This window comes from Coregonus clupeaformis, chromosome 10 (genome assembly GCF_020615455.1).
Source record: "Coregonus clupeaformis isolate EN_2021a chromosome 10, ASM2061545v1, whole genome shotgun sequence".
Taxonomy (NCBI): Eukaryota; Metazoa; Chordata; class Actinopteri; order Salmoniformes; family Salmonidae; genus Coregonus; species Coregonus clupeaformis.
Genome location: NC_059201.1, coordinates 17,383,933 through 17,410,752, shown reverse-complemented (window position 1 = coordinate 17,410,752; position 26,820 = coordinate 17,383,933). Strand labels below are relative to the sequence as shown.

The 26,820-nt window shown below is 41.7% G+C and overlaps 1 protein-coding gene across 2 annotated transcripts in view; it reads right to left on the bottom strand.

The window, feature by feature from the left end:
• Window positions 1-6,491: 6,491 nt before the first annotated feature.
• The window catches only part of LOC121575232 (6-phosphofructo-2-kinase/fructose-2,6-bisphosphatase 4), a 71,828-nt gene continuing 51,499 nt past the window's right edge, over window positions 6,492-26,820 (bottom strand). For both annotated transcript variants that reach the window (XM_041888198.1, XM_041888197.1), the window contains exons 2-14: window positions 16,212-16,328; window positions 16,000-16,096; window positions 15,620-15,686; window positions 15,125-15,199; window positions 14,936-14,992; window positions 14,539-14,660; window positions 14,144-14,351; window positions 10,999-11,145; window positions 10,674-10,778; window positions 10,446-10,575; window positions 10,165-10,227; window positions 7,248-7,312; window positions 6,492-6,827 (exon numbers count right to left, since the gene is read on the bottom strand). In XM_041888198.1, coding sequence (XP_041744132.1) covers window positions 6,768-6,827; window positions 7,248-7,312; window positions 10,165-10,227; window positions 10,446-10,575; window positions 10,674-10,778; window positions 10,999-11,145; window positions 14,144-14,351; window positions 14,539-14,660; window positions 14,936-14,992; window positions 15,125-15,199; window positions 15,620-15,686; window positions 16,000-16,096; window positions 16,212-16,328 — 1,313 coding nt within the window. In that variant the 3' untranslated portion in view covers window positions 6,492-6,767. The remainder of the gene's footprint in view (window positions 6,828-7,247; window positions 7,313-10,164; window positions 10,228-10,445; window positions 10,576-10,673; window positions 10,779-10,998; window positions 11,146-14,143; window positions 14,352-14,538; window positions 14,661-14,935; window positions 14,993-15,124; window positions 15,200-15,619; window positions 15,687-15,999; window positions 16,097-16,211; window positions 16,329-26,820) is intronic.

The following is a 26,820-nucleotide window of genomic DNA, read 5'->3' as shown; positions in this document are numbered from 1 at the left end:
GCGCCCGGGAAGCAGTTGTTGTTAGATGTTAACTGCCTTGCTCAAGGGCAGAACGGCAGATTTTTCCACCTTGCCGGTTTGGGGATTTGAACCAGCGACCTTTTGGTTACTGGCCCAACACTCTTTGTGTGGGTGTAAGAATCCCTGTATGGCTGACCTAGGATGCAACCCCTGTCCACAACAGCACTTCATACCCACAAAGCAGTGTCCATTATCCTACCAAAACCGTGATCTTGGTTGGGCTAGGATAACAGTACTTTAGGTCTTAGGGCGGTTAACATCACCACATGATGGCTACTAGGGCTTTGTCTCACATTGTCTTTCCTTGATTCCTCGCATCCTATCTCCTCACCTGTATTGTATCACAACTGTATTGGAGGAGAAGGTACAAGGTCCCTCACCTCTGACACTTCTCCAGCGTGCCAGTGGCCATCGATGGTGAGCATTTGCCCACTGATGTCGGTTACGACGCCAAACTGCAGTCAGGTCAAGACCCTGGTGAAGACGACGAGCAGGCAGATGAGCTTCCCTGAGACGGTTTCTGACAGTTTGTACAGAAATTCGTCAGTTGTGCAAACCCACAATTTCTTCAGCTATCCGGGTGGCTGGTTGCAGATGATACCGCAGGTGAAGAAGCTGGATGTGGATGTCCTGGGCTGGCATAGTTACGGTTGTGAGGCCGGTTGGATGCACACTCCCTCAAAACTTGAGACATCTGTGGCATTGTGTTGTGTGACAAAACTGCACATTTTAGAGTGGCCTTTTGTCCCCAGCACAAGGTGTACTTGTATAATGATAATGCTGTTTAACCAGCTTCTTGATATGCCACACCTGTCAGGTGGATGGATTATCTTGGCAAAGGAGAAATGCTCAAACAGAATGAGAGAAATTGATTTTTTTTGCATATTGAACATTTCTGGGATCTTTTATTTCAACTCATGAAACATGGGACCAACACTTTACATGTTGCGTTTATATTTTTGTTCAGTATATATTTGAATACCGTAAGCATCTCAGCTGCGGGAAGTTCTAATCCTGCAATTTTGCGCCGATTTGCTTCATTCTGCTACACTCACTGTCCGCCTTCTCCAGTGGTTGGCATGCTAGCTACAAGTGTCATTTGATTAGGATTTGCGTCCTGGACGGTCAGCCATACAGGGATGGAACACATACATTAACATGGCTACTTTGCAGGCAGCCCATGTGAAAAAAGTGACCCTTCACTGTGGTCACTCTCCAGGGTATTTTTCTCTTGCCTCCAGTATCCGTACTCTACCCTTTTGGTTCCATTGCTTTCAGTGAATGTGAGAGTATTTATGATAACATGATGGGATTAGTATTGGCCTCATGGAACATATGGCTTGTCATTTCTATACTTTTTGAAACACCGATTAGCAAATCCTCACTCACTGTTTGCATTTAGTTGAGATATATTCTCCATTTTAAATGATACTATTAGAAATAGGAAAAGCACTCACATCTGAGAATGTATGTTTGTGGGAAACTTGAAAGAAAATAAAAGGCTGATATTACAAGATCAGTGTATGGGTTTTTATTTTTCATTAGACAATTAAGGAGGCCAACCATGTTGAAAGATACCAGATTTGACTTATACAGCTACATGCCATCATGAAATGCCATGTAGCCATTTCCCCCCGAGCCAACTAGGTGAAAAATTTGTCGATGTGCCCTTGAGCAAGGCACTTAACCCTAATTGCTCCTGTAAATCGCTCTGGATAAGAGCGTCTGCTAAATGACAAAAAAAAAAAATGGATTAGTGCAAGCTCTACCCTTGTAGGCCTTAAGGATGACGCACAGGAGAGAGACATTATTAGCAAATTTCACTATCATGAGGGTGTGCAGAAAGGAATATTTTAAGGTTAATTTAATTTCAAAATACATGTTGCTTGAAATAAAGTTGCAATTTGTTTGCTTCATGTTGTGTCATCCTGGTGTAATTATATGCAGTTCAACATGATCACCACAAGGTGTCAGAGCTAGCATTTGTTTTATAGTCTAGCGTCACTACATGTAAACAAACCACTAGCTAGTTCTCGTAACGTGAGGTGCCTAGAACAAGCTAGCTGTTCATTAAAACTACAGTATTTTTCTTAATTGAAACTAAGTGGGCAATATAGTTGCGTTTTGGAGGAAGCAGACGAAGAGCTAGGGGAGACAGATTGGTGAGAGAGAGGTTGATAGTGGGGTAATTACAGCTGCTAGCTAACTTTGGATGCAAACAATGTGGCCGTCAAACGTTTAGTTTAGTTATATTGTTTACTGTCGTGAGATAAATTAATCTATATCTATCTAGCTGGCTAACAAGGCAAGCTGCTCTTTCGATACCATCACATCACGCTACCTCTGTGGTTACTTGCTGTTCTAGCCAAATGTAGCTAACACCACCAGAGCAAAAGGATAATAAACATTGTGTGATGATTTTATTTAGTGTAGCAACACGTCAATTTGTGTATACAGTGCATTCAGAAAGTATTCAGACCCCTTTACCTTTTCCACATTTTGTTAGGTTACAGCCTTATTCTCAATATAGAAATAATGCCACAGACTTTCTAAGCAAATCTTGTCTGCTAAATGAACTACTGTAGCACAGCCATATGGCATAGCCAGATCAGGACCTAACAAAGGACAACTCAGAGTCTGTTCTTCTGAAATAGACTACATTTTCTTCATATCATGTTTCTTTAGAACTGTCTAAAAGAAATAATGGATTTATTGTGAAGGTGTAGGCTATATTACATGGAATTATGTAGATATTCCAAAGGTCTGCATCAGTGGCTTGTCGGCTGTGTGTGGAAGCCAGGAGATGCTAAATGGCCAATTACCGTGAGACCGACAGTTATTTGATTGACAATCACCGGCTGACAAATTTTGTGACCGCCACAGCCCTAACTGCACATCTATTTTCATGGCTTGTTTTTTTCTCTGTCATGCACTGTCAACTGTGGGACCTTATATAGACAGGTGTGTGCGTTTCCAAATAATGTCCAATCAATTGCATTTGCCACAGGTGGACTCCAATCAAGTTGTAGAAACATCAAGGATGATCAATGGAAACAGGATGCACCTGAGCTCAATTTCGAGTCTCATAGCATAGGGTCTGAATACTTATAAGGTATGTTTTTAATACATTTGCAAAAAAATCTAATAACCTGTTTTCACTTTGTCATTATGGGGTATTGTGTGTAGATTGCAGAGATTTTATTTTTATTTACATCAATTTTAGAATAAGTCTGTAAGGTAACAAAATGTGGAAAAAGTCAAGGGGTCTGAATACTTTCTGACGGCACTGTAGAACTCGATCAGTTTTTTGGTTGGATGAAGAAATACTAACTTGTGATTTCGTGCTAGCTAGCTAGCAATTATGGTGCGCTGCAGCACCAGATGTGGGGAACCTCTTGGATGTGCGTGCATATAAAACGTGTTATTGTTTTGACAGTTGAAAAGGTCTATAGAAATTTGGGTATGATTTTGTGGAGAAACTACAAATCGCATCTTTTTAAAGTAGCTGTCCAGTGTTTCCAGATTTCTATGAAATATGATCTATAATTAATTACAATATTAGTGAAAGTGTTTTCCTTCCAAATTTTTTAAATTACTTTAAGGCCCAGCGCAGTCAAATGTGGTTTTCCAGTGTTTTATATATATTTCCACACCGAGGTTGGAATAATACTGTGAAAATTATGATAATGCCCTTTTAGTATAAGGGCTCTATTCAATCGGTGAAGCTGAAGCGATTCTGCAAAATAAATATAAAAGGTAATTTCTGATTGAGCCAACATAAGCAATGTTTACCACGAATGCAGTCTCTGCTAAAGCGGGAACATTGCCTTTTAAATTTAAATCACGCTGTAAAGCTGAATTTCCGTAATGCGGATTGAATAGAGCCCTAAGAGCTGTTTGAAAAGACTGCCTGAAATATCAGCCTGTCTTGGTGGGCTGGAGTTTTGGCCTGCCTGGTGACATCACCATTAAGAAAGAGTTCCAAACCCTTCTACCAATAACAGTTAATTTTCAGTTTTCCCCCCACTCCACTTCCAGACTGTCCTAGTACATGTGTTGCTTGAGAACTTGCTCTTTGCTAAGAAGCTATTTTTGTTTATTTTTGGCCATTTAAATTGAAAACAATCACAGTGAGGTACTTAATTGTTACCCAGAAATGATTTGATATTGAGAAAAAAACGGCTGCATTGGCCCTTTTTTAAAAAGCAGCTTTTCTGTGTTTGAATGTTGTGGGCATACCCCAACAGCAAATTGGTGTGGGCGTATACTGGTCAATAAGAAATATGAATGACAAGTAAACAGCTGATTGGCCGTCTCAGCCAAAAACATGACGGCATCCTCTGAGGAAATAGCAAGCATTTTTTAAACCGTTTACCTCAAACACAAGTTTGAGTAAAAAATAAAAAAGTTTCTCATTTATGCTTTACCACAAATACAAGTATAGGATGAATCAAAAACATTATTTGGGTATGAGTTAACAGATGAGGTTTTAAAAGTGAGACTTTCAATGGACAGTTAAGGCCAAGCCTAGAGTGGAAACGCTTCAAGAAGACTCATTTTCTTTAGCAGAAGAATAGAGCAAGAGATTTAACTCAACATATTTATTCCATAAAATATTTATTCCATTTGGATGATGTAGATATTTACATTGAATGCATCATTCTTGGCAAGTTGACAAACAAGGCAAAATGAACAAACAAGACATGGTGAACATGCTGAAAACTATATAAAACCAGTGAGCGATTTACTGACAACTGATTATTATGGTGATCATTACTTATGCGTATACACAGATATTAGTAGTTATTTCAATTGATTTGTCATGGTACCACAGATACGCATGTCAGCAACTACTACTGTGCTACTAAACTACAGCAGCATTTTAGACATTGAACAATAGAGCAAAACACATTCTAGATATAGCAGATCACTGATGCAACATGAAAAACAAACTTGGCAATCAGTTTAGATTTTAACTAGACGAAGATTAACTTGATAAAAAACAATTGATGTGCAAAACCGCCTTTATAGGGACAGCCTGATTTTATACCAGACATAAAAAAATACTACCTACAACAATTCATGTCCCCAATTAGAGTCAGATTCCAAATATCACATCTTCTGCAGCGTGTAAATGCAATAGTTGGTTTAATAGGAAATTCATTAAATAAAACACTTTTCAAAAACTTGTTAACAGACAAATGGTTGGACAAAAACTAAAATACTAAGAACAAGGAGTACTACATTTAGTTTACACAGGCAGCCAATTCTGATCTTTGCCAAATTATTGGCAAAAGAGTTGATCTGATAGGTTAAAAGTCAAATTAGTGGACATTTCAAAATTGGGCTGCCTGTGTAAACGCACCCAGTGTCAGACGCTTTCAGAAGAGCTCAACTCTACAATTTGAATAAAAGCCATATGTCATGCATATAAAATAGGTTTCACATCAGATTGTCCTTACTTTGTTCATAATACACTCATCCACATACAAAACACACTCACAGGCACACATACCCCGATAGTGGGGTGAATCACCATTGAACTGGATTCCAGTTGTCTAGATGGCTGCGTTTAGACAGGTAGCCTAATTCTGGTTATTTTTTTCACTAATTGGTCTTTTGACCAATCAGATCAGCTCTGAGAAAGATCTGTTGTGAAAAGATCTGATGTGATTGATCAAAAGACCATATCAGAATTGGGATGCCTGTCTAAACACAGCCGGTTTTGCTCAGAAGGAAAGATAAAAATCAGGTGAAAAAAACAAAGATTATACAAGTATTTCTTTTTGTTTTTACGAATCTTAAAAAGGGGGCAATCAGCAGTTGCTACATACATTTTTGGACTTATAAATGAATGATTGTTGAAGAATATAACTTATAAATGCCTCCATCAGAACCCAAAATATAAGCTTGTTTTACTCCAATGTTTGTAAACAAAGTAAATGTAAACAAATACTATATAGCCTCAACATCGTAAACTCTTAATTTTGATAGTCAGCCCTTGCATCCATAGCTCTATGAATTTGAGAGTGGTTCCATTTCTCCAGCCCATCCCTCAGCTTTTTACTGAAAACCGGGGCGGGGAGTACGCTTCGTTATTGTTTCCTCTGCTGATTGCCGCTTGAAATAGAAATATGTGCAATGAAAGATCCGGATGCGGTCCTTTCAAATCCCGCTGCGAGGATTCTTTTTAAAATTGCAATTTGGATTGATTGCTGATTGAGTAGAGGAAGTGGCCATGGTGAGTGATGTCCCTTTGGAGTCTTGGCCTGGATTCAATCAGAACAATCGTTAACCAGTGATAGCTGACACCCGCATAGCTGGTGTTTAGGCGGTGCTGGAGGTGTAACTGCTTTAGAGCTGTCAAATCTGATCGGCTGCTCGTGCGGTCATTTTCACGAAGCCACACCCGTCCCACTCACGTTAGAAGTTCAGAAGGAGAAAGTGTAGGCTATATAGAAATAATGAGGATTCATATCAGCCTAATCGAGGTGTAGATTACAACACAGTCCAGTGTTCGAACTTGTAACAAGGCTGCATGGGATTATTACTAATGCGACTCGGCACAGCCAATGGCAATGTCCGCAATAGGTATAACGCCGGGAGTCGCTTGCTGATTTGACAGCTCCAACGCAGTTACACCTCCGACATCACCTAAATAAAAACAATGAAACTGCTATGCAATTGTCGGTTATCGCGGGTTAAGGAAGAACTGATTGAATCTAGCCTGTGGGCGCTGTCACTCATCACTGGTGGGCGGGGACTGTGAACAGGGCTTCTTCCGGCATCCGTGAAATGTCTACATTCTGTACAATGAAAAGAGAGAGAGAGCAGTCAGCACCAAGACACATAAGGTTAGTTTAATTAAACTAAAACTCTTTCTCTCGCTGTTTAGCCGTGTTCACATTGGCAGTTTGAAGTGACTCAAATCCTATTTATTTGCATATCCGATTCGGTTATTTTCCCTGCATCTGAACAGTGGTTTTTAAGACTACACCACAGCACACACACCTGTCATTACTATGACAACTAGTGTAGCCTTGTCAGCAAATGACTGCTGTCTAAACACACAAATCCGATTTGGTCACTTGTAACTTGCTGTTTGGACAGTCAGTAGTCCAAAACGTATTTGAAAAACAAAACTTATTTGAACATTAAGGCCTGCAGTGTGAACAAGGCTTTTGAGAGTGCAAGCCTGTAAGGGTGCTTCTGTCTGGGGTACCTACCTCTGGCTTGTCCCTGTGGGTGTTCACAGCTTCCACATTCAACCAGACAGACTCTACTTTACAGCCTACATGGACAGGACGGGAGACAAACCAAAACAATAGAAAGGAAAGAGATTGAGGGACGATTCATTTTTATATTCCTTCGTCAGACCACTAGAGAGCAGCAGCAGTACACTGTGTTTAATACACAGATCAACACTACATAAAATATAAGTGCAGTGAAATGTTTTGTTTTACAGTGGTATTGAACTTGACTGAACTGGATCACAAGTACCCAGGTGTTCCGAATCAAATGGATAAATACATGTCATTGGAGTAAATATGCATGGAATAAAGCAGGGGCGCAACTTTGGTTTTATACTGAACAAAAATACAAAATGCAACAATTTCAAAGATGTTACTGAGTTACAGTTCTTATAAGGAAATCAGTCAATTGTAATAATTCATTAGGCCCTAATCTATGGATTTCACATGACTGGGAATACAGATATGAATCTGTTGGTCACAGATACCTTAAAAAAAAGGTAGAGGCGTGGATCAGAAAACCAGTCAGTATCTGGTGTGACCACCATTTGCCTCATGCAGCACGACATCTCCTTTGCATAAAGTTGATCAGGCTGTTGATGGCAGCCTGTGGAATGTTGTCCCACTCCTCTTCAATGGCTGTGCGAAGTTGCTGGATTTTGGCGGGAACTGTAACACAATGTCGTACACGTTGATCCAGAGCATCCCAAACATGCTCAATGGGTGAGTAGGCAGGCCATGGAAGAACTGGGACATTTCCAATTTCCAGGAATTGTGTACAGATCCTTGCGACATGGGGCCGTGCATTATCATGCTGAAACATGAGGTGATGGCGGCGGATGAATGGCACGACAATGGGCCTCAGGATCTCGTCACGGTACCTCTGCGCATTCAAATCGCTATCAATAAAATGCAATTGTGTTCGTTGTCCGTAGCTTATGCCTGCCCATACCATAACCCCACCACCACCATGGAGCACTCTGTTCACAACGTTGACATCAGCAAACCGCTCGCCCACACAACGCCATACATATGGTCTGTGGTTGTGAGGCCTGTTGGACGTCCTGCCAAATTCTCTAAAACGACGTTGGAGGCGGCTTATGGTAGAGAAATTAACACTAAATTCTCTGGCAACAGCACTGGTGGCCATTCCTGCAGGCCGATTGCACGCTCCCTCAAAACTTGAGACATCTGTGGCATTGTGTTGTGTAACAAAACTGCACATTTTAGAATGGCCTTTTATTGTCCCCAGCACAAGGTGTACTTGTGTAATGATCATGCCGTTTAATCAGCTTGTTGATATGCCACACCTGCTCAATGAAACATTGGACCAACACTTTACATGTTGCATTTATATTTTTGTTCAGTATAGAAGTGGGGGGGACATAACCTGGCGGTGGGTCTTGGGGTCCTCCCTCAGAATATTTTGGGCATCTAAAGCTCATTTCCTGCATTTGTACACAATCTAATATGGCCCTTTTGGGGTCACTTTAAAAAAAATATGTAAATAAGAACAGAATATGTTTATAAACACTTCTACATGAATGTGGATGCAACCATGATCATGGATAATCCTGAATGAATCGTGAATAATGATGAGTCCGAGAGTTATAGACGCAGAAATATCATGCCCCCCAAACCTCCGCCTGTTATTGTAATGGTGAGAGGTTAGCATGTTTTGGGGTATGATATTTCTGCGTCTAACTTTTCGTTTAGGATTATCCGTAATCATGGTAGAATCCACATTGTAGAAGTATTTAGAAACATTCTATATTCTTATTTACAATAAAAGTGACTCCAAAATGGCAATACATTATTTACCGTTAATTTATATTGGGCACAAAATCTGAAACACAACCAAAACAAACAGCAAATGCATCCAACAAGCTTGATGTAGTTATTGAGTGCTATGAATGTGGGACCAAATACTTACCTTTTTACTACTTTAATACACATAAAAGTGAATGTCCCAATACTTTTGCTCCCCTAAAATGTGGGGACTATGTACAAAAAGTGCTGTAATTTCTAAACGGTCCACCCGATTTGGATGAAAATAACTTCATAGTCATTGGTTGATTTCAAATCCAAAATTTTGTCGTATAGAGCCAAAATAAGACAAAATGCTTCACTCTCCCAATAATTACAGAGGGCACTGTAATTCATATCATAGGTCTAATAGTACTGTAGAGCTCTTTTTACTTGCACACAATATAGCTGAATCGCCCCGTCCTGCCCCTAGGGGTCCACTGCCCTGCAGCGCCCCAACCCAACACACCCCACTCAGCTTTAGGATCTTAGTGAACCATTAATTATTGGTTTCAGGTGTGTTAGGCCAGAGTGACAACCAACAGTACAGCAGACCCCCAGGGCCAGAACTGAGCAGCCCAGCAGCTAGGGATTGTCTAAATAGGTATCTCCCCTGACGTGGGCATGTTTTCAATAGACTCCTTTTGTCGTACAGTATTCCATATAAGGCATCTAGACCTTATGAAAGTTGCCCAGTATACCCTTAATCTTGTAATAAATCAAATCTAGTGATATATAACTTGACATTTCTGCCATCCATTGTGACATTGTGGGAGTATAACCAACCTTCCAATTAATGGCAATGCATTTCTTAGCCGCTATAAATGCTAGGTTAAACAGTTTCTTCTGTCTCCAGTATCTACACTTCCAAGCAAACAAAAACAGGGAGAAGGGAGAATCTGTAGACATGCTGAGATAAAAGAACATACTCTTTGCCAGAATTCAACCAGCCTTCACAAGAGCATAACATATTGAAATATGTTCCCTTTCGTGTTTTACACCTCCAGCAGAGGAATTACATTTCTGAGTGCATGATATTCAGTTTCACTGGCATATATAGTACAGTTATTGATAATAGTGTACTCACCATAAGCCACAGGGGTCAGCTTCAGTACAGTGTGCAAAGGGCACTTCAGGTAAGGCAGCTCCTCTGAAGAACAAAAACAGAACAATGTCGTAATAGCCTAAATGGATTCAATTGAGTTGTGTTAGAGCTACTGAAATCATATACCAATGCTTATCTGATCATGACTGATGAACAGCGCATGCAGAACACTCACTCTCCTATATGCTCAGTTTGTTATTGAATAGTAGGAATTAAGCTGTAATACTGGGGGGTGTTTAAAAAAAAAAAGTTATATACGGTACCTGCGCTCTTATCCAGGAAGTAAGCGAGCAGGCAGCGCATGACAGCCTGGTGACAGATGACCAGGACGTTCTCCTGCCTCTCCAGCTCCATGATGACTGGCTCCAACCGCTGCACCAGGTCCTCATAGGACTGAGGGGACAATCAGAGGCCTGTTAACACACACACACACACACACACACACACACACTTTGAGATGTCAGTCAGTGTTTGTGCTGTGATGGACTCACCTCTCCTTTAGGGTAGCGGTAGCGGTATTTGTCCTGGTCTCTAAGTGAAAACTCCACAGGGAAATGTCCCTGGATCTCCTCATACATCATCTCTTCACACACACCCTGGGAGGGGGAGACAAAGCAAAACAACAAGTTGTTTAACAGCAGGGTTAGGAGACATGGGAACCACCTCACTTTGTTTCTATCTAAGTATATACCTATCATTCGTTTAACAGCAGGCTTAGGAGACATCAATATCATTGAAATTAAAAGGATACATTCAATTCATATTTTAGGCCAAAATACAAACACATGTTGCATACACACACACACACAGACTTACAGCATCTATCTCGTTGAGAGCCTTCCACTGCTCGTAGGGCACAGCCACGGCCTCAGCTGTCTGGATGGTTCTCTTCATCTGGCTGGTCCACACCTTCAGATCCTTAATGTTCTGCTCCTGGATAAACTTCCCCAGACTCTTTGCAAACTGACCAACAGGCAAGGGAGAGAAAGATGATGTTACATACAGTCCCAGTCAAAAGTTTGGACACACCTACTCATTCAAGGGTTTTTCTTTATCTTGACTATTTTCTACATTGTAGAATAATAGTGAAGACATCAAAACTATGAAATAACACATATGGAATCATGTAGTAACCAAAAAAAGTGTTAAACACTTGGTGTGCTGTGGTAGCCATGCTGGTTAAGTGTGCCTTAAATTCTAAATAAATCACTGACAGTGTCACCAGCAAAGCACCCCCAAACCATCACACCTCCTCCTCCATGCTTCACGGTGGGAACCACACATGCGGAGATCATCCGTTCACCTACTCTGCGTCTCACAAAGACACAGCGGTTGGAACTAAAAATCTCAAATTTGGACTCATCAGACCAAAGGACAGATTTCCACCGGTCTAATGTCTATTGCTCGTGTTGCTTGGCCCAAGCAAGTCTCTTCTTCTTATTGGTGTCCTTTAGTAGTGGTTTCTTTGCAGCAATTTGACCATGAAGGCCTGATTCACACAGTCTCCTCTGAACAGTTGATGTTGAGATGTGTTTGGGAACTCTGTGAAGCATTTATTTGGGCTGCAATCTGAGGTGCCGTTAACACTAATGAACTTATCCTCTGCAGCAGAGCTAACTCTGGGTCTTCCTTTCCTGTGGCCGTCCTCAAGAGAGCCAGTTTCATCATAGCGCTTGATGGTTTTTGCAAATGCACTTGAAGAAACTTTCAAAGTTCTTGACATTTTCCGGACTGATTGACCTTCATGTCTTAAAGTAATGATGGACTGTCGTTTCTATTTGCTTATTTGAGCTGTTCTTGCCATAATACGGACTTGGTCATTTACCAAATAGGGTTATTTTCTGTATACCACCCCTACCTTGTCACAACACAACTGATTGGCTCAAATGCATTAAGAAGGAAAGAAATTCCACAAATTACCTTTTAACAAGGCACACCTGTTCATTGAAATGCATTCCAGGTGACTACCTCATGAAGCTGGTTGAGAGAATGCCAAGAGTGTACAAAGCTGTCATCAAGGCAAAGGGTGGCTACTTTGAAGAATCTCAAAAATATTTTGATTTGTTTAACACTTTTTGGTTAGCACATGATTCCATATGTGCTATTTCATAGTTTTGAGGTCTTCATTATTATTCTACAATGTAGAAAATAGTAAAAATAAAGAAAAACCCTGGAATGAGTAGGTGTGTCAATGTTTGACTGGTACTCAGTGGCGGCTCCTGAAAAAATTCTCAGGGGGGGCAATTTTTCTGATGATTTAGGTGACCTACACACATTTTAAAAAAGATATGTCCAGCAACAACATGAAGACAGGGGCAGCATATAAGTCAATACTGATATACACATTACTTGCTTCAAAAAGGCCTCATGGTTGAATTGGAAATATGTGCACCTGAGCATAATTCACAACAAGCAAGCAGGAGCTTTTGATAGAGGCTACTGAAAACATTGATGCAAGTTATTGGTAATAAGAATTTTTATAGACTTCCATATTCTTCCCTCTTGTATAGATTTGTGAAAATGAACAGTGATAGACATTTTGCCTGAAAACAGAATTTGAAAATAATTTCTAGAAAAGGTAAACACAGCTATCTGTATGGCTTTGTAAAAATGAACAACCATATTCTGGCCAATTGTATAGATTTGTAAATATGATGATGTCTCCTTTCATGCATACATTTTCAAATAAAGCTCTGCTTTGAGAAAGATCGAATGATATTGTTTAATCTTACCTTATGGCCTGCACACTCCTTGTGAAGCTGTCGAGGGCACGTTTGATGAAGACAGCATCGATGTCCTTCTTCTGTAGCTTCTGGTACAGAATGTCGACGTGGGGCATGATTTTGTGAAAAAGCCCCAGGAAAAAAATAAAATCTTCTTGCTATCTATGTACCTCAGCACAAGCACCAGCTGTGTCTGTGTAGAAACGTCCGTGGTCTCGTCAGCTTGGATAGCTACGAAGTTCGCCGACTTCACCTCCTCCACAATATGTTCCCTCATGACAGCTAGCATACACTCCAGTAGCTCGTTTTGAATGGTCTTTGATGTTCCCTTGAAAACTTTAGCATTTTTAAGATGGTCATCAAACACCTCATCTAATTGTGCCACAAAGTTGACAAGTCCAAGAAAAATACCAGGGTTGGTGGAGCCCTCCGTTTCATCTTTGCCTCGCAAGCTAACTCAAACACTCCGCAAAACTTCACACACTGGATTAGCCGGCTGAGGATGTGGCAGTTCTTGCTAACCTCATCGTTGTGGCGGCGGACAGCTAGCCTGTATCCCTCATCCAGTTGAGTGGCAATGTTCACTCTCCCCAAAGCAGACAATCTCAAACAGCTATCCATGTGGGTCTTTGACAGCACAATTTTTGGAAAATCCTCGGGTGTAGGACTTTCCCCCTTTAGTAGAAACCTGTTGAATTATTAAATTTGGTCTGGGAGGTCCTAATTGTTTCGTTGCCAATTTATCTTGATTTGTTCGCCGACAAAAACGAACTTCTTTCAAAGAGACAATCGAGTTGCACTGAACGCTAGCCATCTTGATTGACGCTGCTACCCGCTCTTTTCTTAGTTATGTTACGTATGACGAAAGCGCGTAAGTGCAAGCCCTCCCGGAACCCATAGAGATTGTATTGAAAGCTCTGATATTTGGAAAAAAAAAAGATTTTACATGAGAGGCTATGAGACACTTCTGGGCGATTTTCAACCTGACTGAAATCGCCCCAAAATGGGCGGGCCCATTTGAAGCACGACTTTAGCCTGATTGGACATTTAGTGGCAGATCAGACGTCTAGATTAGAACACTAATAACTACTGTTGCCGTGATATAATTGATTAGAAAAAAAATCCCTTCCTTTTCCCGTTTGGCAGTGCGTCGCCCATATCGCCCTAATGAACACACCGCCCCTGCTGGTACTGTATATATTTTTATTACGAAAAGACAGACAGACAAACCAACAAACCTCCTTGCCCCTGTCAGACAGGCCTGAGTCTCCTCCGATGCGTCCTTTGACGTTGAGGTCACTCTCTCCATGGCGAGACAGGTAGATAGAGCGTGGTGTGATGTGGATGTTCATCAGGTAGTAGACGATGCGGCTCTGGATGTGGTCCAACACCCTGTTCACCAGGTACCTCCGGCCCACGTCCATTATCTTAATGTAGGACAGATCCCTGGGGCAGGGGATGGAGTATGAGTGACTATCAGATCTAATAGCAGTGTGAGGAGATTAAAAGACTGCTGACCTTGTCCATGTGTATTCTGAGTGTGTGTTTGCATTCTCACTTGTCCAGTATCTTGTCAGAGCATATTCTGAAACCACTAGTGTGTGTATGTGTGTGTGTGTGTGTGTGTGCTCACCTGTCTAGAACCTCGTCCAGTGGCTGGTAAGAGTTCTCGTAGCACTTGATTCTCTTCATGAAGTCCTCGATTACCTCCTCTGTATTACTATCTATGTAGTCAGGACTACCCAGCTTCACTTGCTGCACGGACAGACAGGAAATACAGACAGTAAGAGGAAATGAGTCGAGAAAAAGAGAAAGAGAGGAAAAACATCTTGCTTCATTTCTGAAAGTTTGCCAGGGCATATCAACAGAAAGATAGTACACATTCTTCATCAGGAGGCCTGTCACACAGGAATATCAATTATAAAGCAGAAGTCTTGAATTTTATGAGCAATTAAATTTGATCATGTCTGATCTTTTATAAAACCAGTGGCACATGCACAGTGCTGAAAGATAGCAGAGATGTCACTCACCACTATGTTCTCCGCAATGACATCAGGGTCTTCACACACAGACTCCACAAAGAACACCTGGGAGGTTGAAAATGAAGATTTAGTATAAATACAATACAGTGAAATATACTGTACAGTATACGAAAGGTAGTGAAGCCAATGAATAGGCAATAACTACAGATACTAATGCCTGGTCCTGGGGTTCCATACCTTAAAGCCGTTCTGCTCTGCAAACCTGGTGATGGTCCATCTCCTCTCCCTGGTGGTGTTAGTGGCATCAAACACCTGAGGTAAGGAAGGTCAAACTCCAGTCAGTCACAACATCCTCATTGCATTCAGGTTAGGAGTCCCGGCAGCACCAAGCAAAACATGAACATGTATATGAGTTGCGGCGCTTACCCAAACAAGTCTTGTAGACTGAAGAGCAATAGCGGGGAAAAAGGGTGCACACGCCAAAACACAAGTTATTTCTTTGCATAGTAGCCTAGATTAATTACATACCTGTATATTGAATTGAACATTCAAGCCAGCCCTGGCATTTGAATACATGTACATTAATACATTCAGTAAATGTAATTACCAAGCAAGAAATAACTTTCTTTTCTTGGCATGTGCACCCTTTTCCCACTATTCATCAACATCCTCATTCACACTGTGATCATGAACCAAACAAAAGTCACCGTGGGCCTGATCTGCTCTACTCACCGCCACCTGGCCTCCATCCACAGTCAGGTAGTGGCGCACATCATTCAGCGCCGTCAGTGCACACTGCCTATGGGTGGACACGTACACAACAGAATCAGAAAGATGACTGGAAACTCCTTAAAGTGACAGTGTAGGTACAGATCTATGAGAATGAAATGAATTCAAACTTTGCTAATATAAAGCAACTGGTCAAAATGCACTTTGTAGATATTAATGTAAATAGCTACTACTCTTTTTTCTTTCAACTGTATCTGCCTAGTAGAGCCCAATAAAGAGCCTATTCCCTGTAACTTTGGCATGTAATGAGATAAGTGAATAGTGTTGGGTTAGACCTAACTTGACCCATGCATTTCAATCCATCAGCCCTTCTCCAGCCTCACCTCCTGATCTTCAGCCCCTCTTCATTGTCTGGATGGAAAAACTCAAAAGACTTGTAGATCTTCACACACTCTCTCCTGTACTGACCCACATTGAACTCTAAACAACACAGAGATACATTTAGTCAAGATAAACATGTTTATAGGGTAAACCCTATTCCCTGTGTGTTTGTGTCTATGCGTGTGTGAGAGAGAGAAAAAGCTTGACCTAGTACCTTTGGTTGGCACACCAATCCAGTTGAGATAGCGGGTCAGTTTCTTGGAGATGTAGGTCTTCCCTCTCGCTGGGAGGCCCACCGTCACAATGAGGGTGGGACAGTTGGTCATACATACTGAGAGAGAAAGAGAGGAGATACAGAAAAAGAGGAAGAGAGAGACAGAAAGTTTAATGAACACAGACATAGCCAATATCAGTGGAAGGTACAGTCTATTGTTGAATCAAGTGGGACCTTTCCCCATTAATGCAGAATCGAATCAAACAACTCAGACCTTAATTAAGGCGTAGACTGGATGGAGTAGTTTTGGGTGATCATTTGAGTGAAGGTAAAGCAGACACAAACAGATACTTGCATATACGATGAGCATTGAAACCCCTATCATATTTGAGCTTAGATATGCTGTGTCATGAACATTAGCAAACTGTTAAGGACTGCCTTGAGATCAGCCACTCCTGACCAGTCATGATACCTGGTAGATTCCAGAGTTTAGAGAAGCAGGTGGAAAAATGAATAATTGGCCAAATGAGGAACAATGAGAATGTAGAGTGGAGAGGAGCAGTAGGCATGAATTGTGTTGTTGACAGGGAATCTAGGAAAATCGCTCCCATATCTAAGAGCAAGTCAAGCAGACTATGGCTTTGCAAGAGCTGGTGAAGCTGTGACACACACACACGTTTCCAAATGAAATTAAACTAGGGTAAATAGACCTGACGCTCAGAGGGATCCACAGACTGAACACAGGCATACTATCTGGTGATCCTAGAACAACCAAATTACAGTGGTCAACTACAGAACGGACTAATTGAAACCGTCAACAAAAGTTCAAAAAGAGTGACACAGCATAAAACACTGACCAACTGCTTGCTTCTAGTGCTGGGGGTAAAAAAGTATCTAATGACGCACTTAGCTGTTCTACAAGTGGTCTGAGGCAGGCATTAGATTACGAGCTCCTACGAAGGTTGAAACAATGCAGGCATTAGATTACGAGCTCCTATGAAGGTTGAAACAATGAACTTAGCCTTAAGATGCTTTTGGTAAACCGGCCCTAGTTTGACAAAGTAATCCTGTGGCCTCCTTCAAAACAGAGGGAAAAGTAGGCAACTGTACTACAAACTCTGGCTGCTAACAGGCTATCCCTCCTCCTTAGTAACCAAGCAATTGTAATCCCCTCCACTGGCCCTATGAAATCCAACAAAGCCTGGCATGGTTATTTGTTCTTGTTTTTTTCCCCATTACTGTGCCATATATACAACGAGCCAAAGTGGGGGAAACCACCTCTGAAATCTGCAGTGGTTGCACCTGAGAGGGAGAGAGTCGAGCTCAGCACAAAGGAGTGTCTGGAATATGTCAGAGGAAGACAGTGTAGTTTTTTTAGGGTGAGGACACAGAACAAGTCAAACCTAAAAGATCCCAAGCAGTGGCTGACTGAACCCTTGGTTGGGAGGGGAGACAAACCAAGACTGCAGAGTAATCACCTGCTGCCTACCTATCACACACATGACGACACTGCCCTCCACACAAACAAAATCTCTCTCTCTCTTCTGCAACACAGTAATGCAGCATTATAAACTGGGTGGTTCAAGCCCTGAATGCTTATTGGCTGACATCCGTGGTATATCAGACCGTATACCACGGGTATGACAAAACATTTACTTTACTGCTCTAATTACGTTGGTAACCAATTTACAGTATAATAGCAATAAGGCACTTTGGGGGTTTGTGATATATTGCCAATATACCATGGCTAAGGGCTGTGTCCAGGCACGCCGTGTTGCGTTGTGCCTAAGAACAGCCCTTAGACGTGGTATATTGGCCATATACCACACCCCCTCGGGCCGTATTGCTTAAGTTTACCACCCTGAATCCCACTGCTGGCTTGCCTCTGAAGCTAAGCCTGGTCGGTCCCTGGATGGGAGATCTGATGCTGCTGGAAGTGGTGTTGAAGGGCCAGTAGGGCCCACTCTTCCCACTGGTCAAAGGAGATCCCAATGCCCCAGGGCAGTGACAGGGACATTGCGCCGCGTAGGGTGCAGTCTTTCGGATGGGACGTTAAAACGGGTGTCCTGACTCCCTGTGGTCACTAAAGATCCCATGGCACTTATCGTAAGAGTAGGGGTGTTAACCCCAGTGTCCTGGCTAAATTCCCTCATTACCATCATTGCCACCCATCATGGCCACCACCCCCAGCTTCCAATTCGCTCATTCATCCCCTCTGTAACTCTTCCCCAGGTCATTGCTGTAAAAGAGAATATGTTCTCAGTCAACTTTATCTGGTAAAATAAGGGTTAATAAAATAAATATGCCCTCTAAGGAAATGTTCTTTATAAAATCGGCTTGGGCAATCCCTGTTGGGACCCGAACCCACAGTAAAGGGACATATGGGAGTTCTGGAGTGAATCGGTATGTTTTCCCCAACTGTTTGTTTTGGACTTTTGACGATAGTTGGCTGCCTGTTATTCTGCGGCGCAACAATAACTGTGGCTTATATTGATCGTTTACCAGTCCCTTCTCAATGCTGCTGGGCCATGGACAGGTGGGGGTCCAAGCAAACAAATACTTATACACAAACAGGTGCTCCTGTGCTGTCATTTCCATAAGTTCAACATGCACATATTTGCTCAAATGATGTTTAAAGGGCGGCTGAACTCATAGAAAAACAAGATTTGCGTCTTGGGGGGAGAGGCAGTTGTAACACTGACGAAGATGAGGACGGACAGTGGAGAGCGACCTGGACGTCTCGGCCAGCGGAGCCCTCGAATGGATGTGGAACGAGCTAGACGGCACAGTGTTGTAGAGCAAAGAGAGCGAGCTGTCTGTCGCCGCCAAGGGGAAGCTGTGGCTTAGCTGAGGACGCTGCTAACTTGTACAACACATTTATTCTACTACAACTCATCTCACAGGCTCTTTGTGGCTAATTATACAAATATACACTGAGTCTACTAAACATTAGGAACACCTTCCTAATATTGAGTTGCACCCCCTTTTGCCCTCAGAACAGCCTCAATTCGTCAGGGCATAGACTGTACAAGGTGTCGAAAGTGTTCCACAAGGAGTTGGCTGGATGTCCTTTGGGTGGTGGACCATTCTTGATACACACGGGAAACTGTTGTGCGTGAAAAACCCAGCAGCATTGCTGTTCTTGACACACTCAAACCATTGCGGCTGGCACCTACTACCATACCCCATTCAAAGGTACTTACATTTTTTGTCTTGCCCATTCACCCTCTGAATGGCACACACACACACACAATCCATGTCTCAATTGTCAAGGCTTAAAAATCCTTCTTTAACCTGTCTCCTCCCTTTCATATACACTGATTGAAGTGGATTTAACAAGTGACATCAATAAGGGATCATAGTTTTTAACTGGATTCACCTGGTCAGTCTGTCATGGAAAGAGCAGTTTTGTTTTGTATACTCAGTGTATTGGTTCAATATAACCTTCTTATGATATAGCCATCACTCTATCCATGCTACAATACTGTATTGATTGTCGCTATTAAAAAGGGACACTCCAGCTATTTTTTTTCCAGAAAATCACATTGTAGGATTTTTAATGAATTTATTTGCAAATTATGGTGGAAAATAAGTATTTGATCACCTACAAACAAGCAAGATTTCTGGCTCTCACAGACCTGTAACTTCTTCTTTAAGAGGCTCCTCTGTCCTCCACTCGTTACCTGTATTAATGGCACCTGTTTGAACTTGTTATCAGTATAAAAGACACCTGTCCACAACCTCAAACAGTCACACTCCAAACTCCACTATGGCCAAGACCAAAGAGCTGTCAAAGGACACCAGAAACAAAATTGTAGACCTGCACCAGGCTGGGAAGACTGCATCTGCAATAGGTAAGCAGCTTGGTTTGAAGAAATCAACTGTGGGAGCAATTATTAGGAAATGGAAGACATACAAGACCACTGATAATCTCCCTCGATCTGGGGCTCCACGCAAGATCTCACCCCGTGGGGTCAAAATGATCACAAGAACGGTGAGCAAAAATCCCAGAACCACACGGGGGGACCTAGTGAATGACCTGCAGAGAGCTGGGACCAAAGTAACAAAGCCTACCATCAGTAACACACTACGCCGCCAGGGACTCAAATCCTGCAGTGCCAGATGTGTCCCCCTGCTTAAGCCAGTACATGTCCAGGCCCGTCTGAAGTTTGCTAGAGTGCATTTGGATGATCCAGACATTGGGAGAATGTCATATGGTCAGATGAAACCAAAATAGAACTTTTTGGTAAAAACTCAACTTGTCGTGTTTGGAGGACAAAGAATGCTGAGTTGCATCCAAAGAACACCATACCTACTGTGAAGCATGGGGGTTGAAACATCATGCTTTGGGGCTGTTTTTCTGCAAAGGGACCAGGACGACTGATCCGTGTAAAGGAAAGAATGAATGGGGCCATGTATCGTGAGATTTTGAGTGAAAACCTCCTTCCATCAGCAAGGGCATTGAAGATGAAACGTGGCTGGGTCTTTCAGCATGACAATGATCCCAAACACACCGCCCGGGCAACGAAGGAGTGGCTTCATAAGAAGCATTTCAAGGTCCTGGAGTGGCCTAGCCAGTCTCCAGATCTCAACCCCATAGAAAATCTTTGGAGGGAGTTGAAAGTCTGTGTTGCCCAGCGACAGCCCCAAAACATCACTGCTCTAGAGGAGATCTGCATGGAGGAATGGGCCAAAATACCAGCAACAGTGTGTGAAAACCTTGTGAAGACTTACAGAAAACGTTTGACCTGTGTCATTGCCAACAAAGGTTATATAACAAAGTATTGAGAAACTTCTTAAAGACAGAGGAGCCTCTTAAAGAAGAAGTTACAGGTCTGTGAGAGCCAGAAATCTTGCTTGTTTGTAGGTGACCAAATACTTATTTTCCACCATAATTTGCAGATAAATTCATTAAAAATCCTACAATGTGATTTTCTGGATTTTTTTTCTTCTCATTTTGTCTGTCATAGTTGACGTGTACCTAAGATGAAAATTACAGGCCTCTCTCATCTTTTTAAGTGGAAGAACTTGCACAATTGGTGGCTGACTAAATACTTTTTTTCCCCACTGTAATTGAATTCGTTTAAATATATTATCATTAGCACATGGTTTGGAGGGCTTTCAGATATTCATCTTAATAGCCTAGAATGAAATACTTAATGATTGAAGATTTGTTTTTAAACATGCTAAACATTAACATATATCAATCAAAATAATGGAAAGTAATACAAATATAAACCAAACAGATTTTATTTTACTGTTTAACATTTATTTTTCAGAATAACTACATCATTGTCATAGCCTATGGTTCTTTAACGACAATTTTAGATCTTGGTTAATCATTTAAGATGGTGATTGCATTTCATTAACATCAGGGTCTCAAATGTTTTGTTATTCATTGAGCAACGGACAGGCCTGAACGGTCAGCAATGGTCACCCCCCCCCCCCCAATATATTTTATGCCTATTGTAGCTCAGTTGGTAGAGCATGGCGCTTGCAACGCCAGGGTTGTGGGTTCGTTTCCCACAGGGGGCCAGTATGAAAATGTATGCACTCACTGTAAGTCGCTCTGGATAAGAGCGTCTGCTAAATGACTAAAATGTAAAGTGGGTGTAGGGTGAATTTGAGAGAGAGGGGTGGTGGAGCTACCGCCCTCCTTCCACTCCTCGTTCTAGTGTCCTCCTCGTTCTAGTGTCCTCCTCGTTCCAGAGCTTAATGAGCACCTGACACAATTACGCACAATTTTATTTCTGGGTTTCCGAGATTACAAATAGCCTAACAACCAGGGGTTGGAACCGGTTCAGGGAATAGTACCAAAAAATGGAAAATAACACTTTTTCAAGAAACAGAATCAGAACCGGGAACGAAAGTGATTTATACCGTTCAAGAACAGAACCATTTTTTTAAAACACATGGCAACCGGTTAATAACGTTATTTTATGTTCCCAGGATTTTTTTCCAGTCCCACAAAAAACGCAACAAAGCACTCCCTCTGTCAATCAGAAACTTATTCTAGTGTCTGCCTGCCAGCTGAAAGTCTTTGCCAGTGTTGGTGTGTGTGTAGGCTACCTGCCCCTCCCCCTCTGAAGCATAGGCTACTGTAGCCTACTAACGTTACAAGTGTGATTTAGAAGATAGGGAGAGAGATTTTTAATTAGAGAAGAATGGATTCACTATTTCAATGCTAGTTAGGGATGCTGTAGTTATCACATTTCACATTGGATTTATTAACTACAAAAAGGTAAGACAAGTTTTTAATTCTGGTGTCGCTCTGCACTAGCAAGCTTCTTCAATAGTTAGCTTGCTCTGGCCCAAGGTTACGCCAACTCTCTGAAGTTCAAAGGCATTAAAAGTTCCTCCATAGAAGCAGTATAATTCTGTGGGCCTAATTCAGATAATATGTCATTACAAGATGCCCTTCAAGCCAAAGCCTCCTCCGGCATCCTCTCTCCCCACCAGCAAAATGTCAGTTGCATTTAGCGCCCTACACTTGTCATTCCATCACACATGTAAACAACTATAGCGTTCCCGCTACATAGCAGGCTGCTCTATCCGCACTGATTGTTGTAGTAATTTAATGTTGAGCTAAATGTAAAAAAATGATTTCAGTGGTTTAAAAAGGAACAGAAAGAAACTATATAGACCAGTACTTTTTGGGGGTTCAAACCGGTTCAGAATTTTATTTTTCTGGTCGGGAACAGTGGAATGGAACGAAAAAAATAATGGTTCTGCTCAGAATGAAACGATTGGAAAATAATTTTGCTTCCAACCCCTGATAACAACAACTGGTTCAAGTACAGAACTGAGGTAGACGCAGTGCCTGTGTCAAAATAAAAGTCCCTCGATTTGTCATATCAAAATAAAGCCATGTATGGCTGTCCATTCTGGTGTGTAATATTTATAAAAAATATTAAATAAAAAAATGGGTCTGAAAAACAACAGAAAACATGACAAATCGAGGGACTCTTATTTTAAAATAGGAAATGCAGGACTAATTTTGGCATGACAAATCAAGAGACTCTTATTTTGAAGTGTGTTACATCCAGCTCAGTGTGAGCTTCATATTTGAACTCAGCGTTTAATTGACGTTTTACGGTATCCGGATATCTGAAACAATTCATGATATTATTCTAATAGTGAAATAATTTCAAATGCCCATCCCTACTGTAAACCAGCCTTAACACTGTCCTGGATGCTGGATTTTACATTGCTTTGACTCTAGTGTTCCATTTGTACATGTGCATTTGAGGGCAACAAAAATTAACCAAGCCAAGCATCACACCATTCTTCTCCCTAAATTCCCTTTCCCCTCCGCTCACTCAAAGATCATCTTCTTCCGCTCTAACAATAAGAAGTTTCAACTCACTGTTTGCATTTGAGGTTGTTCCAACAAGATCGGTCATATGGACACAAACACATTGAGACATTATTTTTACTGTAATAGAGGAGAACTTAACCTTTGTAACGATACCCTTTTTGTCTCAACTCCCAAAATGTTGAACAGAGCAGACCCTACTAAGACTGAAGTATCAATTAACATAATTGTTGAAAATTAATGCTCAGTTTCTACCATGTACCGCTAGCAGCATTTTAGCCAGACTTATGTGCTAGCTGTCTAGTCTGTGTTTTATAAAATGTGCAATGAGCAAAAAAAAGACACATTTACATGTATAGAAGGAATTGACAACTTATTCTCATTCTGAAAAATAAGCATATTTTTCAGGTAGGCCACTTGATTTCAACATCTAAACAAAGTGAACAGGCTATGTTGTTCAAACAAACAGTAGACAGGAGGGTGTATTCATTACAGTTCAACTGTTCTACCATGCTAGCAAGAAAATAGATCCAAGTTCGCTAGACTTTAAATATAAAGATTAGCTGGCTACTCACTAGCAGATGGGCTTGTGCTTGAAAGATTGTTCATTTTCTATATTGCTTGCTACCAGAAGTTGGTCATTTTGTGCATGTGCATCGTTCTGGTAAAATTTGTAACAAAAAGGGCATTTTCATAGACTTGAAAGCCAGATCAGTGATTATTGAAAAAAGCAGGTTAAACTATTTTGATAAAATAATTAAATTATTAGTGGGTCTTATGGTTGAAGGCTTATATTTAGCCTAGGTATAATTTAACAAGTCCTGAATTCATTAGATTATTCAAGATTGTTTGAAATGCAGTGTTTTGACCTTTAAATATGTGCAACAAAACTTATTTAGAGAAAACATAAACTCAGCAAAAAAATGAACCTCCCCTTTTCAGGACCCTGTCTTTCAAAGATAATTCGTAAAAATCAAAATAACTTCACAGATCTTCATTGTAAAGGGTTTAAACACTGTTTCCCATGCTTGTTCAATGAACCATAAACAATTAATGAACATGCACCTCTGGAACGGTCGTTAAGACACTAACAGCGTACAGACGGTAGGCAATTAAGGTCACAGTTATGAAAACTTAGGACACTAAAGAGGCCTTTCTACTGACTCTGAAAAACACCAAAAGAAAGATGACCAGGGTCCCTGCTCATCTGCGTGAACATGCCTTAGGCATGCTGCAAGGAGGCATGAGGACTGCAGATGTGGCCAGGGCAATACATTGCAATGTCCGTACTGTGAGACGCCTAAGACAGCGCTACAGGGAGACAGGACGGACAGCTGATCGTCCTCACAGTGGCAGACCACCTGCACAGGATCGGTACATCCGAACATCACACCTGCGGGACAGGTACAGGATGGCAACAACAACTGCCTGAGTTAATCCCTCCATCAGTGCTCAGACTGTCCGCAATAGGCTGAGAGAGGCTGGACTGAGGGCTTGTAGGCCTGTTGTAAGGCAGGTCCTCACCAGACATCACCGACAACAACGTCGCCTATGGGCACAAACCCACCGTCGCTGGACCAGCCAGGACTGGCAAAAAGTGCTCTTCACTGACGAGTTGCGGTTTTGTCTCACCAGGGGTGATGGTCGGATTTGCGTTAATCGTCGAAGGAATGAGTGTTACACCGAGTCCTGTACTCTGGAGCGGGATCGATTTGGAGGTGGAGGGTCCGTCATGGTCTGGGGCGGTGTGTCACAACATCATCGGACTGAGCTTGTTGTCATTGCAGGCAATCTCAAAGCTGTGTGTTACAGGGAAGACATCCTCCTCCCTCATGTGGTACCCTTCCTGCAGGCTCATCCTGATATGACACTCCAGCATAACAATGCCACCAGCCATACTGCTCGTTCTGTGCGTGATTTCCTGCAAGACAGGAATGTCAGTGTTCTGCCATGGCCAGCGAAGAGCCCGGATCTCAATCCCATTGAGCACGTCTGGGACCTGTTGGATCGGAGGGTGAGGGCTAGGGCCATTCCCCCCAGAAAACATTCTGGGAACTTGCAGGTGCCTTGGTGGAAGAGTGGGGTAACATCTCACAGCAAGAACTGGCAAATCTGGTGCAGTCCATGAGGAGGAGGTGCACTGCAGTACTTAATGCAGCTGGTGGCCACACCAGATACTGACTGTTACTTTTGATTTTGACCCCCCTTTGTTCAGGGATACATTATTCAATTTCTTAGTCACATGTCTGTGGAACTTGTTCCGTTTATGTCTCAGTTGTTGAATCTTGTTATGTTCATACAAATATTTACACATGTTAAGTTTGCTGAAAATAAACGCAGTTGACAGTGAGAGGACGTTTCTTTTTTTGCTGAGTTTATATTTTTTATATATATCCTGAATGGTTTAGGGCTTGTAAGTCAGCATTTCACGGTAAGGTCTAAACCTGTTGTATTCGGAGCATGTGACAAATACAATTAATTAGAAATTTGATTTGCTTCGCCCATAAATTTGAAAGAAATCTAGATATGATTCACCCCTAAAAATAGACAGGTTCTACTCTGACAATATGCAAAGTTTTTGTTTGATAAAAACAAAGAGTATTTTCATCAGAATCATTAAGCATATACAGTGCATTCGGAAAGTATTCAGACATTGTTACATTACAGCCTTATTCTAAAATGGATTAAAAAAATTAAAATCCTCAATCTGCACACAATACCCCATAATGACAAAGCGAAAACAGATTTTTAGAAATGTTAGCAAATATATTCAAAATAAAAAACGGAAATACCTTATTTACATAAGTATTCAGACCCTTTGCTATGAGACTCGAAATTGAGCTTAGGTGAAGAACCCGATGGTCACTCTGACAGAGCTCAGGAGTTCCTCTGTGGAGATGGGAGAACCTTCCAGAAGGACAACCATCTCTACCGCACTCCAACAATCAGGCCTTTATGGTAGAGTGGCCAGACGGAAGCCACTCCTCAGTAAAAGACAGCCCGCTTGGAGTTTGCCAAAAGGCATCTAAAGCCTCTCAGACCATGAGAAACAAGATTCTCTGGGTCTGATGAAACCAAGATTGAACTATTTGGCATTAATGCCAAGCTTCACATCTGGAGGAAACCTGGCACCATCCCTACGGTGAAGCATGGTGGTGGCAGCAGCATGCTGTGGGATGTTTTTCAGCGGCAGGGACTAGGAGACTAGTCAGGATCAAGGGAAAGATGAACGGGGCAAAGTACAGAGAGATCCTTGATGAAAACCTGCTCCAGCGCTCTCAGGACCTCAGACTG